The sequence below is a fragment of the Porites lutea genome, chromosome 9 (assembly GCF_958299795.1).
Source record: "Porites lutea chromosome 9, jaPorLute2.1, whole genome shotgun sequence".
Taxonomy (NCBI): Eukaryota; Metazoa; Cnidaria; class Anthozoa; order Scleractinia; family Poritidae; genus Porites; species Porites lutea.
The window spans coordinates 1,658,785-1,676,360 of NC_133209.1; the positions used below are offsets into that span (position 1 = coordinate 1,658,785).

Here is a 17,576-nt window from a genome sequence, read left to right on the forward strand (position 1 = left end):
ATACGGTTATGTGCTGCTGAACAGGTTATGGTTTTCAAGGTCTTAAAATGAGCACTTTTTGTCTTAAGCAGGATTGGGGTTTGAAAGCCTCGTCGGCACAGCTCTACCCAGAGTTCCCTTAATGGCAATCTGCATGATAGTCATCAAAAGTGTAAGGGACTTAATCCTTACCCCCTCCCCCTTCCCCCCCACCCACCCCTCCCCTAGGCTAAAGGGAATGAATATGATGACGGAACTTAAGGTCCCTCAATTATCATAGTAAGACTGTATTTTTAAGGTTGCATAGCCATGACATATATCTGTATATATATCTATATCTAGGATTTTGATCTTTTTTGGAGCGTTTTCTTGTTTGTTTTGTTGTTATTGTTGTTTTTCTGGTTCACGTATGGACCACTCCTTCCACCTATTTGTACCTATCTCCTCAAAATTTAAGTTACAAAGACTGAGCAATAAAGAACAACACCTCCATTTAGAAAGCCGGCAGCCATAAAAGCTCGTTAGAGTTTAGAGTCTTCGCACTCTACTAAATCTTTCATCCTTAGCAGCATTATCTTTTTCACTTCTTCAATCCCACATTTCAATTCTTGTTCGCCATCATTGTTCAAGCGAGTTTTGATCCCTGCTAAAATTGCATCTTTGTTGTTCATTCGAGCGCAGATCACAAATGGAAACCCGAACTTCTCCTTGTAAAGCTTGTTGTACTGCTTCAATTGTTTTATTTCCTCGGGGCTAAGTGTAGTAATTCCAGCTTGCGTCTGCTCTCTCTGAGATTCGGGTGTTAATGATTCCAAACGATCTGCCAGGTCGGGGTGGCTTCGCAAAATTTCGGCTCTACTATCCTCCGGAAGGTCGTCAATAAATTGATGTAGGGCTCCGACAAAGCTATCAAAGGACGCAAAAGGCCTTGCAGAATATACCCCAGCTGCGCATGAGGGAGTCATCTCGACAACATTGCCAAACTTCCTCAAAAAATCGTCATAGTTTAGTGCGTTTACAGCAGAAATACTGAATTTGGACGCCATTTTTAACTGATACGACCAAATACGCTTACACGACGGCCTATCCTATGTAGCACGCTGACATGCAGGCTCAAGATTGGAGAAAATCGCCAAAAAAAAAAGCAAAGAAATTATGGCGATTCACGCACACTTTACCGCTACAGATTTCATTGTATTTTCGTTAACCTTGTTAGCCTCTATGGGTATTGGAATTTTCTATTCTAGATCCGGAGGAGCACAACAAAATAATAACGAATATCTCATGGCGGGACGAAGTATGTCCAGTCTTCCAGTAGCGGTATCTGTTCTGGCTTCTTTCGTGTCCTCCATCGCTATTCTGGGAAATCCAGCTGAGGTGTACGCGTATGGTTTTCAGTACTGGCTTCAATGTTTTACGAACTTTATATCTGTGCCCATCATGGCACTGGTTTTTTTACCCGTTTATTACAATCTCCGCTTGACAAGCAGTTACGAGGTGAGTGAACCGCCGGTCGTATCAGCATAAAACAGTAAATATGTTTACATGTCGTGGCCATATATTTCACCGGTCAAGGTCAGTAAATATGTACTGTGCTTTTGCACCATATATAAAGCTAAGGCACAGAACCTTTCTTACGCACATATTAGACTATTTGTGCCACTTTTTTTATTTAAAAACAAGTGTTTAGCGCTGCACTGCATTGAAGGGTCAATAATCGTGAAAGTTCGTGGCACATGACCAGTAAAATAAAACCAACGGATGTAACATAATCGAATCAGATAATCGATACCCATGCAATAAGCCAACGCTATATTAAAGTACGTTACTCTTTCTCGTCCTGTAAGGCTCCTTTTATTTTAAATTGGTTTTGATATAATGTATATACGTATACAAGTGGCACTATTTGCAAGTTAAAACGGTGTAAATTGCACCCTGTTCATTCATCTGATGATCTATCCTAAATAATTATGACAATTGTGTTGTCACCTAAATCGATTTAAGTCCTTTGTTCTCCTTAAAAGCTTTAAATAATTTGAAATGGTTATGATATGATGTATTTTATAATTTTGATTATATAAATAATGAACGGTTTTGTTAAGTAGACAAGAACAAATTGGTCTCTGATCTTAACCTTATTATTTATGACATTTGTGTAGTCATCTAAATGAATTGAGGTGGCTCATAAAGGGCTATGGACTAAAAAAAGAACTTTTTTGTTATTTTTGTTATGTACTCTAATTTCTGCCAGGGGGTGGGGGAGGGGGGTGGGGAAGAGGGAAGTGGGTGGAGAGGGTTATCACTACGGTGGTCTAAATGAGTAGGCTCCGCCCAAAAGTGGTACCTTTTTCAGGTATGGATCTCACAATTTGTAGTATATGAAAGGGAAGGGAAATCTGTGATTTAGTTATTTAAATTATATAATTTATGGCATCAATGCATTAAAGAATACATGAAACAGGAACTCCTTTCCTTTAGAACAGGTGGAAAAAACTTTTATCTCTGTATGAATTAACTATTGTACAAAGATTTATAATTTGCACTCTAACTTACCAGTATAATATAGCATTTTGAATTCTAATAATACTTGTCTGGTTAATTTTCCAGTATTTAGAAAGAAGATTCTCCTTCAGTGTGCGTATGTTAGGCTCTGTAGTGTTTGTCATTCAAACAGTAAGTACATGCATAGCAAGGATTTGTTGATTTTAGAGTAAAAGTATGTCTTAATAGATTCAGATTTTCTCTTTTACTTAGAGGTAGTCTTTCTTCCATCACACTTGGTGTGTTGAGAATGATAATGGACATGAAGTAGTAGTTTTGACAATATATTTCTTTGAGCAAATTCTAAATCATTTTGTTGAATTAACAGGTGTTATACACAGCTATCGTATTGTATGGCCCTTCTCTTACATTGGAATCAGGTAAGCATTGAAGATAAACTGTTGCTGAGCTTCAATGCATATTGATTGGTTAATTGATGGATTGATTGATTGATCAATTGATTGATTGACATTGAGAGATGATATACTTTTTTGTTCTCTGGCTTGAATTGTGCTGCAAACCTGTCCAAATAGCACTTTGAAATAAGTTACCTATTTAATGTAGTTTACCAGGAGGAACAAAAAGCAACGTTTCAACCATGCAACTGAGGCTGTTAGTGAAACATAGTCAAACATCCTATAATGGACTCTCCTTTATTATGGGCAGTTCTTTTGGTAGCAAAGATGCCATAACTCATACACCTCTGACCTCTGTGATTAAGAACACCTCAAAAATGCAGTTACTTTGCTGTCTCTTGGTATCCAAGTTATTGGTCAAAATTAAATTCAGTTTAAAAAATTTTTAACCTTGGTTGATTCTATATTTCCTTTGTCTTTTAGCCCTTATTATTTATGAATTAGGGAAACCTAGGATAAAAAAGTTTAACCTGAATTTATACTTTTGACCTGTAACATCCATATTAAGGAGATTTCACTGTTAAAATGTAATTTACTGCTTAAAATGTAAATTTATGATTGTTATTAATATTATTTCTCTGTCTTTAGTGACAGGCTTCCCATTATGGTTATCCACAGTCGTAACTGGACTTGTCTGCACTTTCTACACCACTGTGGTAAATAATTAAAAAACTCATTAAAATAGCTGTAGCGAAATAGCTGTACTGCATATGTTCAGCTTTACATGTTCACAGTGTACTTACAAATGCAAGGTTAGCATAGATGACCGAATTATTTGCAAAAATGTATTTAAAAAAGTTCAGTTTAAGATAACTTTGTTTTAATCTCTAGCTGTTGATGTCTTTTTTCATCTTACTTATACTTCATTTGAAAATGACAGTTTTTTTATTTTTTTAGGGTGGAATGAAAGCCGTAATTTGGACTGATGTGTTTCAAGGAGTTGTGATGTTAGCTGGTCTGACAACAATCATTATAGTTGGAACTGTTAAGGTTGGCAGCCTTAGTGCTGTGTTTCAATTGGCTTACAAAGGGCACAGACTTGATGTTGAGTAAGTTTGATAACATAATTAAATTACATGTACAAATTCTGTGATGTTATTTTTTTTAGGCTCCGTGTGCCTGCCTCTGGGAAAGTTGAAAATGTGATCTAGATTGTGTGTGTTTGCAGTTTCTCTTTAGATCCAACCCACCGAAGTACTTTCTGGGCATTTTTGATTGGTGGTATATTTCAGATGCTTCCTGTTTATGCAACCAATCAGACTGCTGTCCAAAGATTTTTGACTTCCAGATCTTTTAAATCTGCACAAAGGTAAATTTCCTTAGTTGATAGAATTATGAATGGATATAAATATTATTTTTGTTGTAATAATTTTACAGGAACTAGAAGTCTGTGTGTGAATTCAGATGTAGTTCAGCTGTCTTCATCCTCTCTCTCTCTTTCTTTAGTGTAGGGAGGCAACAGTGTGATACATAAGATGCGCTTATAGGCAAAACATAAACAAGGTGTACACTGTAGTTAATATTGTTATGGTCAAAATTTGTGTGTCCTTAACAGCAGGGAATTTTTAATTTTTTTTTAGAGCTGTGTGGATGAATATACCACTTAACATTTTCAGCACAACTCTGACAGTTTTAACAGGCCTAGTCATCTATGCATTTTATTCCACTTGTGACCCTCTGACCACAAAGGAAATAAACACAGACGATGAGGTACAGTTTAGTCATGATTATTCTTGATAATAATTTTTAATAGCAATACTAAATTAACAAGCATTTTGCTTGACTCAGTCATGTGACTGTAAAGAATTATTAACCAAGGTGTTATGTCATTAGTACTTACAGGTATCACATGACTGTTTTCGCTTTAGATCTTACCATACTTTGTGATAGAAGTACTTGGCAAATTTCATGGTATTCCTGGAGTGTTTGTAGCCTGCTTGTTTTGTGGTACCTTGAGGTGATCTATAAGTTTGTTGTTAGCACAGATAATTTTCTCATCTCTCATGGGCATCATAAATGCCCTGGCTTTGATAATTTTCCTTCATTTTTGTTTCCTTGTTCATTTACTCAGTACTGTGGCATCAGGACTTAACGCCCTGGCAGCAGTTACAGTGGAAGACTTTGCTCCTTTGGTAGTACGACATATTCCAACTGAAAGAGAAACATTAGTGTCCAGGTTACTAGGTATGTAATAGGCATATAATTTATCAACTTTTTCACCACAGGGATCAATGGCCAAAACTTAAGACCAAGTGACATAATTGCATAGAATGTCTTATTTTACTGGTCACACCATAGGATTTCATCTTAGACTTAAAAGTTAAAACTATCATTTCAATATGCTATGTTCTAAATAATTCCAGACTTCACTGAATTGACAAATGATTGAATTAGCTACAGTGGCTGATAACACCATCCACATGCTAGTGTACAAATGTACAAAAAGGCATCTTTGGGTGCCCGGCTTATTGGTTTTAGGAAGAGGATAAGTTTTTCATGACCTAGAGAACAGGCATTACTCTTTTGTTGCACAAATCTCCACTTTGTGACCCCCACCCCCATATTGAAGAAACTGTTATTAAAGTAACCAAGACTATTTTTATCACTAATTTAATAAACATTTCATCTCAGTTCCCCTAGCTCTTTTTACAGTCATTTCATTTTAATCTACAAATATATTTTTCAGTGTGTGTTTATGGATTTGTTTCTCTTGGCTTGGCTTTTCTGGTCTCAAAACTTGGAATGATTTTACAGGTAAGCTCTAAAAATTGCATGTTAGCAGGTGTAAATAATTTTGCAAGCCTGCAAAAAAATGTCAATCAATAGACATCAAAATTATTGTCAACGTTATGTTGAAATAAACCGTAGTTAAATTGGCAAAAATAAATGTTAACCTCATAATAGCTTGTAGACTTGAACTGTGTTTGGGAGTAGGTTATCAAAAGACATATCCACCTTTAGCTAAGATGTATTTAAGTATTGTCTCTAAATTGTCCATTGTTAATAAACAATACTTATCAGATATCCTGATGTACGAAATGTGCATAAATTTGGAAGGTCACTAAGGTCAGTCAAAGAGTCAAAAGTGTACCCCACCCTTCTAAAGAGAAGTTTTGAAAGTAGAGATAACTATGGACATCTTCTGTTGTAAAACTTGCTCATTCAATCTCCCAGGCTTGCCAGTGTGATATAACATATCCTCCTTTATAGAGTTCTGCTAGTTTCTAGCTCCACCAGCTAAATTTTTTTTCCTAAGAGGTTTGGATGCCTGTTGATTTGCTGGAACTTGATAACGTAATTATTCATCTCAGTTTTTCTTTTTACTGTTTGCAGATGAGTGCTACCATGTTTGGCACCACAGGTGGCCCAATGTTGGCTCTATTTTCTCTTGGAATGTTAACAACCCGTGCTAATGCTAAGGGCGTGTGGATTGGAGTTGTTATTGGCTTTTGGACTGTCACGTGGATCAGTATAGGAGCGCTAGTGCATCCTCCTAGATACCCAATGCAACCCATGTCAATAACAGGCTGCCCAAGCAACATAACAAACTTCAATATGTCATCACTAAACCCTGCAAGATCGTATGTTTCATTGTGCATTAATTTTAATCTTAAGTTAAAAGATGGTTCTTTTTGGTTTTGAATGTATTAAATAAATTTTATCTTTTAACCCGTTATAAGAGTGATCAGCATCAATTTTCTCCTGGTAATGTCAATGCTTTGTAAAACAGAGTGGTCATGAGAATTACTGACATGATTATGCAAGATGAATTTGCTTGATATTTTATCAACTTCTCCCCACTACTTCTGTAGGAAATGAATAGAGGCAACAAATGAGAGTTCAGTTTTTGATCTTAGGGGTTAAAGGGTTAATTGCCAGCAGCATGCAAGAGCAATAATATTATCCACTGAAAAATTGTGCGAGACTAGGGGCTGATCACTTATCTTTCTTTTACTACCATTGAGGGATTTTTGCAACACATTATTAATAGTTTGTCCAGCACTGTGATCTTTAGTGTCCTTTACAGAAACTTAGCATAGAAGTAACACTTTTAACAAAGCTCCAAAACACAAAACAAAACTGTCTGTAATAGAAACACAACCATATTAAATACTGTAATGCCATATAGGCACACACCTGTAACAGAGATTGACCTAGTAAACAAGTTGTTTATTTACCATTTTACCCTCAGCATTGAGCCTCATTCTGTTTACGCCATCTCGTTCTTCTGGTATGGAATTCTTGGATTTTTCATCACTTATATCATTGGTTATTTTGCCAGTCTTATATTCAGTGAGTATCTCAGAAGTATCATTTTGGTTTGTGCTACACAGTGGAACCTTGATATACGAACCTCCTTAGTTCTTCTTTATATCGAGGTTCCACTCTATTACTTATGCTTAATAATATTGTTTTACCAGCTCAGTCAGAAGTTATCATGAAGAGTCTAGTTTTCACAGGTTGTCTAACTTTCAATCTGTCACCAAGCTGAACTCACCTACCCTCAGGGAAAGCAGATGTATTTCCAGCTGTCACCTCTGATGACCAGAAATATGTCTGCCTCCACAAGCTACACTCACCCAGACAGTAATTATTTAGTTTTTCTTTACAGCAAAACATGAAACACACAGCATAGACCCTGCCTTGCTGTTTAACTATAGTACAATAACAGCTTGCTGGAGGCGATTAAAGAGAGGTGGCATCAGCTCCCCTGGGGTAATTATCTTCTTTTATTTCATTATTATTGCTTATACTGCCCGTTTATATACCAAGGTGAAATGGTGAATGTTTTGTTAAACTGGAAGTGCACCTGGCTACCCTAGCCTGTTTACAGGCACACCACTCAAATATTTTGAAACAGATGACACAAATAAGACCTAACGACATTAAAAACAGTTACCCTAACTGGCAGAAGGTAACCAGTTGGCTATTTTCAAGTATGGGTGGGGATCTGATTTTGGAACCCAGTGGCTGGAGCAGGACTCAAACCCTGGACTGCCGGTTTGTGGGTTCAACATGGTGGCCACTTGGCCATGCTGTCTCCTCCTTGTAACTGAATTGGGGATCAAGTTTTCTCAAAAGACTCTGCTGTTTTAATTAAACTACTTTTCCTTACCTATTTTGTCCCATTTACAGAAAGAACAAGAACAGAGCCCACAAGCTATGACTGACTGACTGACGGGAGACTGTAGAGTAAAATTATGACTGGCAAGAGTGACAGACAGACTCACCAACATACCCACACAATAACTGAGCACCCTTTCACAGCAGAAACATATCATGCCCAGACTTTGCCAACATCACTTGATTATTAACACCCCAAGATAGTTTCCATCTGAACAAAAGCTACTCTCTTTTGTTTAAAACCCTGTTAATTCCTTCTTTAATCAACCAACAACCACCTTTCGACTATAATGACAAATGTACATAATTATGAGGTTTACGTTACGCTCTGCTTCTCATTCATTGACAACGTTTTGTTAGCTTTATACCTAAAGTTGAGAGTAACTGGAAACTGTATGAATACATTTGCAAGAAAGCTGTATTGCCCTTTGTCATTTTTCTTTCAGTTTAATATTTTTCAACCCAACAAGATTCTCACAATCAGCAGCTTTTAAAACTTAATAAACCTAGGCATGCTATGCTACGCTGCTATGCTATGCTGCTATGAAATTTAACATTTTCTAATCCCACCATTATCACTTTTTCAATGATAACAGTATTCAATCCCATTACAAGACTTAAATCAGGTCAGTGCTCACTTAAAATAGGGAGGTAAACATTTATCAAGAACACTACACTATTTTTTTTAGATTTACAGTATCTCAGGATGATAATGCACTCAATCAACCCTTTACTCAAAGATTTCATCTTTTTGACAACTCAATACAAAATTGAGCACTTGAAAGTGAAAAAGGGACAAATTTTCTGGCTGTTGCACAACTATAGCATCCAGCAGTATTTGGCAGGGGGGGGGGGGGGTGGGCACATATCCTGAAGAGTGACTGGTAATCAAGTCTATCAGTAAGGCAGGAAGATTTTACTGTGGCAAAAAATGGCAACACAAAAGTTTTGAATTTTTTGCTGGATTGTTAAATGCAGTTTAACATAAGTTAATGTCATTAACAACAACTGAAGGAGTACCATCTCACATCCCGCCCCCCCCTTCTCAGACATGCATTTCCACCAGCTGACACAGTTGTTATATAATAACAATATAAACCCCTGCAAACTACACACACACCACCTGTCTGCTCTTGTGTCTCCAAGGACAACAATAAATTTTTTGGATATTAGCATAAGATGGTGAATTAAATCTAACATATTCTGGAGAGTATGAGATTGTTGTTGTGTTGGTTGTAGGAGCGTGCCCCGTTTATCTTAAATGAAGAAGATGACAGTGTTCAAGAAAGCTAAACAAAGAAAAGACAGTAAACGCTAGGAATGAGTTTATGAAAAATATGCTAAAGTAAAGTTTATATCATACACCGTAATGTCAGAGAGGAGATATTGGTTCTTTGTATAGTGAAAACAAGTTAAAATTAAAACTTAATTATAAAGAAAAAAAAATTGGAGGTGATAAACCAACTAGAACTTAAAGTTTATATAAAGTTTAATTTATGTGTTTTATAACAACGTTTTGAAATCATGTAGTTGTATAGTAACATTTTTATTCTAAGTCTTTCTTTGTGCATATTATCAGACGTGATGTCACTAACTCAGTAGGCAATTTTCAAGTTGCCCCAAGCGTCTTTTTTAAAACAATGCCAAGAGCAAAATCTTTGATCTGAAAATAGTTTTCAATTCTCATTCAAATAAACTCATTCCTGCATGAAAGATTTTGCACTAGGCCTTATTTTGAAAATGAGGATCTTTGGTACTCAGAAGGCTTTCTGTGGCCTGCAGGCCCCTGTCATTAGCATTATTAGGCCCGGCGTTGAGTCTACATGAAATTGTGAGTAAACAGAGTTTAGAGAAATCTCGCCTGAGAAAACAGCGGACATTATGCAATGCCACCAATGGTTTTCGTGCAAAAATGAAGTCTGAGAAACGAGCGCAGAAAATTACATACTGATGACGCATCACTAACCAGATCTGGGTAGTACTTCTGATTGGTCATGCCATGTGGGAAATTTGCTTCAACCAATCAGAAGTACTACTCAGATCTGGGTAGTGATGCATTATCAGTGTAGAATTTCTGCGCTTGTTTCTCAGATGTCATTTCGAGTGGAAACCAGTGAGGGAATTGCAAAATGGTGGCTGTTTTCTTAAGCTAGGAGAAATCCAGAAGCAAACATCATTTTCCTTATCAGCTTATACATTGTATATGCACTTTCAGATGCACAGTATTATTTTATTCATATGACCATGAAATTGTTTTTATATAGACATGTATTTTATTTCATGTACATGGTTACAGTCATTTTTTTTCCGGCTTACAACATGCATGCGCAAGTGAAAAATCAGAGACTTGGTGGGCAATACACTATTACTATTGGGAAGATTTAGCAATGATAATGCAACATTAAATAAGAACAACAAATGTCTGTTTCTCAATTTGCAGCTCTGCAATTGGTCATGGTAGTTTTTAGGACTTCCATACTCCTCTGTCACTTTTATTGCATTATCTTTGCTAAATCTGAACATTTTACAGAAGATAGTAGCAGTAAGAACCTGTGTGGTACATGAACATGGTTCAAGCAAGCAGGCACCCAGCTTTGTGCCATGAGCATTCTGGTAACTGCTCAGAGTGCAGTTTAGAGTGCCTGTTTTAATGCTAAGAAAAGAACTTGAGTCTTAAATAAAAGAAGAGGGTCAATGAAGCCCAAGTTTGTATTCCATTGTAAGATGTGGATCAGACATAACCTCAGAATCGCCATGAACTGAAACACAGGAAAAAATTACTATTTACAAATTGACTTTCACAAACAGATAATAACAATATGACCTTGTTCACTGACAGCCATAAATGGGTTAGGGTTAGGGTTAGGAAACTTATCCTAATTTATATGCCTCAGCAAGGCTGTCCCTTCCCCTTTCAGATTATTTTGGTATTTTATGAAATGGACCATGTGTTTGTAAAATAGCTTTTTAGCTAGGTGTTAATTTATGTTAAAATAAACTGAGGTTTTTTGATCAACAACATTGTTAGTCTATGCAATATATAAGTGGTGCATTGTTCAATATTGTCATAAAAATGGGTTTGAAACATTCTTGTCTAATAGTTTCTGTAATGTGACCAATCAAGAGAAAGGCACTGAGCAGTACTTTCCTGTCATAATGCTTGCTAGGCCTTTAAAAGCCTGGTTTTCACTAGCACATAAGCATAAGCACAAGCACATGTGTAAGCAAGTGAAAACTGGGTGAACATAGGCATAAGCATAAGCTCAAGATAAACTTCTGCTTGTGCTTGTGCTTATGTCGTAGCTTTGACTATTGAAAACTGGGTTGACATAAGCACAAGCATACTGGTAAGCACAAGGCTGTGGACCAATCGTAGGTCACTTTGACCCAGACCTCATGCGAACATATCAAAAGCAATACGGCGGACACTTTGTCTGCCATCTTGTTTATCATCGGGTTGAGGAGAGCTGGTATTGAGAATTCAGTCAAATAGGCCATTCTACGTGTGCGTATGTCCTTTTGCTTATGTTATACGCTACTGAAAACCAGGCTAAAGGAATTTCTTCTTCTTTCTTTTTTTCAAGTGTGACTGTTTAAATATGAATCAGATAGCTGATGAGTAGCACTTTCTACAAATCCTGTAAAAAGTGGCTACAGTATTTTGAGGGTAAAAAAATATTGCAGTTTGTTGGGGAAGGTCTTAAAAACAATCTTACTGTAATATCTAAAATTACCATTCAAGAAGTCTTCAAATCCTAAACTCTCATCTGTACCCATTAGAGTATCTAAAGCAACCATTGAACTTGGCAGACATGGTAACCGTTGAATCTGTAAGTTTATAAGGTGTTGACAGAATTAATAAAAAATCATTATATTTCTCAATATGCTAACCTTCCTACCATTTGAAAAAGTTTGACAAAAATCAATTGCTTAGTTCAGAAGAAGTGACTTTTCAACAAAATAAAAAAAAGATCAGTTTCATCTCTTTCCAATGTGGCCTTGCAATTTAAAATGAGACATTAGGAATCATGGAATGCAAACTTGAGAAGACAGACCAATTATTGTCAGTGAAATACAATAAAAAAAAAGCTGGCTTGAAGAAGTAATTTTCATTTACCTTGGACGCAACACTGCGTTCCATCTGTAGTTTCAATGGAGCTTGAAGTCCTTGAGTGTTCCTGAGCATCTTAAAGTCAAGCATCTCTTGGTTTTGTAAAAACTATGAAATCAAAACAGAAAACTAATACATCTAAACAAATTCAATGATGATGATAATAATAATAATAATAATAATAATAATAGTAATCCTACAGTGCATGATCAAAACGATTTTGAGAGGAAAGATGCATGTTGAGAAGAGTGTAGGCACTGCATATTGTAAAATAATTATATCTTCCAGGTCGCCAGGTAGGTATACCAGTACAGTATAAATACCCTTGGGAAAGTTTAAATCAAACATTGTTGGCTAATAATTCCTAGTTCTTTTTTCTTTCAAAAGTGGCTTACATTTTTCTCAGTGGCTTCCAGAGGGTGACTTGAGGTTAACCCACTTCTGACATTTGAGAACCTAAGAAATAAAAAAAGTAATTGAATAAAGAAAAGTGTCAAAGATACAACAACAACACTGACAAGTGTTTAAAAAACACCCTGCACATCTATATCAACTCTCAGTGTGAATATATCCCAACCAAGTTTTTGACACTCTGGTTGGAGTTCTATACTGCTGTTACACAAATTAAATCTTCTAGCACTATTTTGCCAAGTGCAATTTAAAAAAAAATCACAAACAAGAAATTTGAGATTTTCTTCTACAGTGGAACCCCGTTAATACGACCACCTTCAGGCCATGGAAATTTGGTCGTATTAGCGGGGTGGTCGTATTAACGGGGTAGGGTCAAATTATGGTGCAAAATGCTTTTAAACTACACTCTACTACATGTATACCTTTAATCCGCTATAAATAAACCTTTTTGCAGTTAATTAACAACCTTACAACCGCAATTCAATGCAACTGAACAATAAAACAGTAAACGAAACCGAGTAATGAGAAAAAACACTGACTTCTTTCAGTTCCTTGTTATGAAAGGAAGGGGCTTGTGAAACGTGGGGAAGGATACGGGATGGAAATCCCATGAGTTTACAAGTTTACTGATGGACAGCCAAGAAACGTTGATATGCTTAACAAATTATTAGACATTCCAAATAACCGATCTGCGAGAAAAGAACAGGAAATGGACTTGAAGAGAAAAGCCACAGTGGAAGGCAGCAGAAACAGGAAGGCAATATAACTTTGAGAGCCTCGAAATGCTGCAAAGTGAAGTCTTTCAGATCTTTTGTATTATTTATTCATGCATCCTTTTTACTGAACACTGCAATTTACCGGATGTCATGCTAACACCTTTGCCTAAAAACATTCAATGAAATATTAGTAATGCATTATTGTTTGTCAGATTGTGTCTGTTTTCATTCAGCAGCCCCACCAAGCATTTTGACTGGTCATATTAACGGGGTAATTTTATAAAGAAAATAACGATTCAGGACTCCCAAAGGTGGTCGTTGGTCGTAATAACGGGGTGGTCAGATTAACGGGGTTTTCAGATAAGAAAATGAGTGGGCTTTTGTTCGGGCCACAAAAAAGTGGTCGTAATAACGGGGTGGTCGTATTAATGGGGTGGTCATATAGCGGGGTTCCACTGTACTTGCCTTTTTATTTTTAACATTCTTGGAAGTTAAAGAAAGTTGAAGTTGAAATGTTGATAAAATTTAAATATGTCCTCCTGTTATAATGTCAAACAAACACTGAATGGAAAAAGGCAATGGTGGTTTTTAAAATTTAACCTATGTTAGGGGCATATGAAATGAAAAATCTGACATTTTTAGTAAGTTAGTTAGTTTTTTCTTCTTACTGTTACCAGAATTGCATGCCGCGCATTCTCAAACCTTACCCTGTTCTCATGTGGTCAGGTACACCATAATTACCCACTGATGAGCTCACTTCAGTTGCAGGCTGGACTTTACTTGGCAGTGCAGACTGGAATAAGTAGTGATGTACATGTTATTGGTTTACATTGACCAAGAATAAGTAGGCCTTAACCTTGATTGACTTATTAAACATGATTGTAAGTTGGCTTTTTCTTCCTTTTCCAATAGCAAATTTAAAACAAAAATGCTATCACGATTTCTCAAAGGAGTTTGTATCTTAAAGGTTGCTATTTCCATCTTTTTGTTCACTGTTTCACAGAACAGTCTGCCGCACATGACACTGCAAAATCACAACTGTAAGCGGAAACATGATGTGCCAAGGCTTTGTAAACATACTTAGCTATAAGCTTAGTCAAAAACAGCTCGTTGCCTTTAAAGATACCTTTAAAACACATTAGGATGAGTGACGGAAAAAGAAAAGGAAATGTTGGCTTGTTGAACTGACTCAAAAAGATACTCACCAAGTCGGCCATTTTGGTTATTGCTTAAGAATACGCATGCGCAAAATTACCGCAAGACGACCGCAGTTCACAACGATCGCAGGACAGGTCACCTTCACTTATAGCGCCCAGTGGGTCTGGGTACAAGCATGATTAACTTTGTATTTACTGAACCTCGGATTAACAGTGTAGCTGTAAAAGCTAATATCTCCGAGAAAGAAAAAAAAATGATATGAAAATAATAGTCATATTAATCCTAAATGAATTAGGGAAGTCACGCAGGGATGGGGACCAGGGAACGAGTCGCCAGTGAAATGAAATCTTTTCGAGTGGAACATCTATTTAGGGGCCACCCTTGGGACCAAGGCAAGTGCCCCTTGAATAGAGGTGTCCTGGCCCTGAATGGAAATTAGGCTGGGGTTTGTTGACAATCAACCAACAAATAAAATTATTTTCTTTTCTGTATTCTGCCTCGGAATCTGCTTCAGTCACAGCAAGACTGAATGTCAAAAAAATCATGATTAACTTATTTTTCTGCAATATTGTGTGTTGAATTGCCACAAGTCCAGTACATCGATTTAAGTGAGATAGTTCTTGTTGTGAAAGCTGTCGTCATTGTGACCGGTGTACACTTAAACTTATTAATGCTTTTTGTGGCCAGTCACTTTTAAGTGAGTACTTGAGCACCTCTTTATTAATGTTTTTTAACCTTTACAATACTTTCCTAACTGCGTTTTACATAGTGGACATATATGGACCACATCCATGACGGACTTCACGAAGCAAGGTACTAAGCAGCATCCCAGATGGCATCCAAAAGCACACAACAGCCCTGCTAGTGCCCAGTTCACGTTGCTCGCGCGATATTCAATGCATGTGATGACCTGGATGCCACATGAAGTGCAGTTCACCGTGGCAGGAACATCCTCAAGTTTAGCTGTTGGTTGAGCATCCACGATCCTACACTGACAGGATTCTTGAAAACTGCTGTTGACAGTTGACACTGAACTTGAGGGCAAGCAAATTACTTCAGGTGATAACCTGCTGTGGACCTTGGACGCAGACTTCACTACACATTCTTTTGTGTTTCTAGAATGACGGGTCACACCTGAAAAAACTTTGTCCATGCCACGGGAGAGACCGAAGTAAGAGACACTTGAACTATCGGAAACGAAGTCTTCTCTTTGAAGATAACTGGTTGACTCTTCTTCGGATTCTGTAATGGGTGAAAAATTAAAACAATAATGCCGTTATTATTGAACGCGTGACTACAGCATTGCACTGCTTTGAAGAAATGGGAGTGTTCACAATGTGAGAATGATGTTTATTCTCGCAATATGCTTTTCAACTTCAAGATTAAGCACTGAGAATAAAGTGCACTAGTGGTCGCGTCCATAAATTTTAGTAATAAGGGCCGAACAAGGTCCAGCAATGGCCATCATAGAAAGCACTCTTCCACCCCCCTTCTCTTTAGTCCTGAGAGCAAAGGCAATACCAGGTGACCAAAATACAAACCTACTGCTATTAGTTTACCATATCAGACATGTTTAATAAGGTACAAACCCAAGCTCGCCAGCTGCCACGGATGCCACTGAAGTTTTGAAATAATGATTAAGTGATTATATGAAAGCTTTTGATCTCAGTTCTATATGTTTTTAGACGAAAGTTTTGGAGCTGAATTCTTAGGGGCTCCTTTGTCATGTCATCTACGTTAAAAAAAAAATAGAATTACTATCACGTCGTATCAAAACATTATTTGGTCGCTCTGCAGATACGGCCAAGATTGAATGGGCCAAATGGTACGATTCTTAACTTGCGAAGGCGTTCTCGTCATTAACATCACAACGTAACAACATTAAAATAGCCTAACTAATACCTGTTTCGCGTTGACCTCAACAGAGACCCACATTACCTCCTTAATTTTTTTCATACTCCCGTATAGTTTTCCAGTATCCAAGATTTAGCTGATCCCAATTCATGCTTCGTCACTCCAAAACAATGGTAAAAGCGCCATCAGTATGGCTGAAGGCGGTTCTTCCAGAAGCAATGGTACTGAAATTTGATTTTCTTTTTCAAGCGTTCTAACTCAAATAACTAATATCCATTATTGACGTGGGAACATTCCCTGTCTCAAGCTACTGAAAAGCTAATTGATCGCACCTAGTACAAACTTGCCTGTTGTTTTTGTTGTTGTTTTTTTTCACTGACATATTTACTTCAGCATAAATTAACCGTAATTATCACTTACAGACGGTTTCTTACCATCAAATGACTGTATCCGAAGCTTTTGCATTTCGCTTAAAGTGTAAGCTACTAGTCTCAGAAAAATCTCAAGTAGCGGCCCAGCAAAAAAATAGAAAAAAGATTCGCAAGGAAATTTTTACTTGAATGGGCACGAGGAGTTGCGAGGCCGGACGGTCTCATTTGAATGGCAAAGAGATTAACTTCCTGATTGGCCACTGCTAACTTTGCGGATACCGCTAATATGCAAATTTCTTAACACACAATTCTGGATAAGTGTTTATAATCATATGATAATAACAATATATTATGAAACAAATATAATTAAGGGCGGAGGCATTCACAGGAAAGTCCTTATCAGCAGAGAAAAAAACTAAAGAGAGAGGTTCATGACACTTTTACGGTGAAATATTTCATATGTGTGCTAATGAACGTGCAAGAATAGACCAAGGGAAAAAAGTTTGCACGAGCCGAGCCTAAAATACAGTAAAGGAAAGACCCATAAAATTAAGCACAAACATTTTCTACTCCAACCTACAGAATTCTTTGCGCTGTTATTTTTATCATCGCGATAGTCTCATGTCCGAATAATAATTATTCAGAGCACGCCGATGGGTAAGGTTCTAGTTTCGATATAATGTCATAATTTTTCATTCATGTTTTCTGAACTTTTTATGAAGCTAAACTGAAACTAACCGGTGATCGAAAAAGATTACAAGACTCAGAGGTTGTGGTACGGCCTGGGGACGAGATAAAGGGGACGGCACCAGGACGGTCACCGCGTGGACTGTCTTTTAGGGCTCAACACTGAACGTTTCCCTTACAGCTCCTTGTATGTAGCTAGCCACGAAAA

General features: G+C 37.1%; 3 protein-coding genes across 4 annotated transcripts; 1 reads left to right on the forward strand and 2 right to left on the reverse strand.

Moving 5' to 3' along the window:
* Window positions 1–210: 210 nt before the first annotated feature.
* On the reverse strand, window positions 211–1,025 carry LOC140948764 (2-oxo-4-hydroxy-4-carboxy-5-ureidoimidazoline decarboxylase-like). The gene has a single exon (XM_073398032.1). It carries the CDS (start codon window positions 1,023–1,025, stop codon window positions 501–503), a length of 525 nt encoding a protein of 174 aa, XP_073254133.1. The 3' UTR covers window positions 211–500.
* Window positions 1,004–10,076, forward strand: LOC140948762 (sodium-coupled monocarboxylate transporter 1-like). 2 transcript variants are annotated; one of them, XM_073398030.1, is made up of 14 exons: window positions 1,004–1,476; window positions 2,587–2,652; window positions 2,849–2,900; window positions 3,525–3,592; window positions 3,834–3,985; window positions 4,105–4,245; window positions 4,517–4,646; window positions 4,805–4,893; window positions 5,008–5,120; window positions 5,623–5,690; window positions 6,270–6,517; window positions 7,129–7,229; window positions 7,549–7,652; window positions 9,300–10,076. In XM_073398030.1, the coding sequence occupies exons 1-14, from the start codon at window positions 1,135–1,137 to the stop codon at window positions 9,351–9,353; spliced, it is 1,728 nt and encodes a 575-aa protein (XP_073254131.1). In that variant the 5' UTR covers window positions 1,004–1,134; the 3' UTR covers window positions 9,354–10,076. The 2 variants fall into 2 exon arrangements, with proteins under 2 accessions (XP_073254131.1, XP_073254132.1); XM_073398031.1 differs by having other exon boundaries at window positions 1,476–1,554.
* A 234-nt stretch (window positions 10,077–10,310) lies between these two features.
* Window positions 10,311–14,572, reverse strand: LOC140948765 (proteasome maturation protein-like). Its single transcript, XM_073398033.1, has 6 exons — window positions 14,504–14,572; window positions 14,006–14,091; window positions 12,567–12,627; window positions 12,178–12,279; window positions 11,795–11,888; window positions 10,311–10,819 (listed from the first exon to the last, which is right to left on the reverse strand). The coding sequence occupies exons 1-6, from the start codon at window positions 14,513–14,515 to the stop codon at window positions 10,752–10,754; spliced, it is 423 nt and encodes a 140-aa protein (XP_073254134.1). The 5' UTR covers window positions 14,516–14,572; the 3' UTR covers window positions 10,311–10,751.
* Window positions 14,573–17,576: the final 3,004 nt, after the last annotated feature.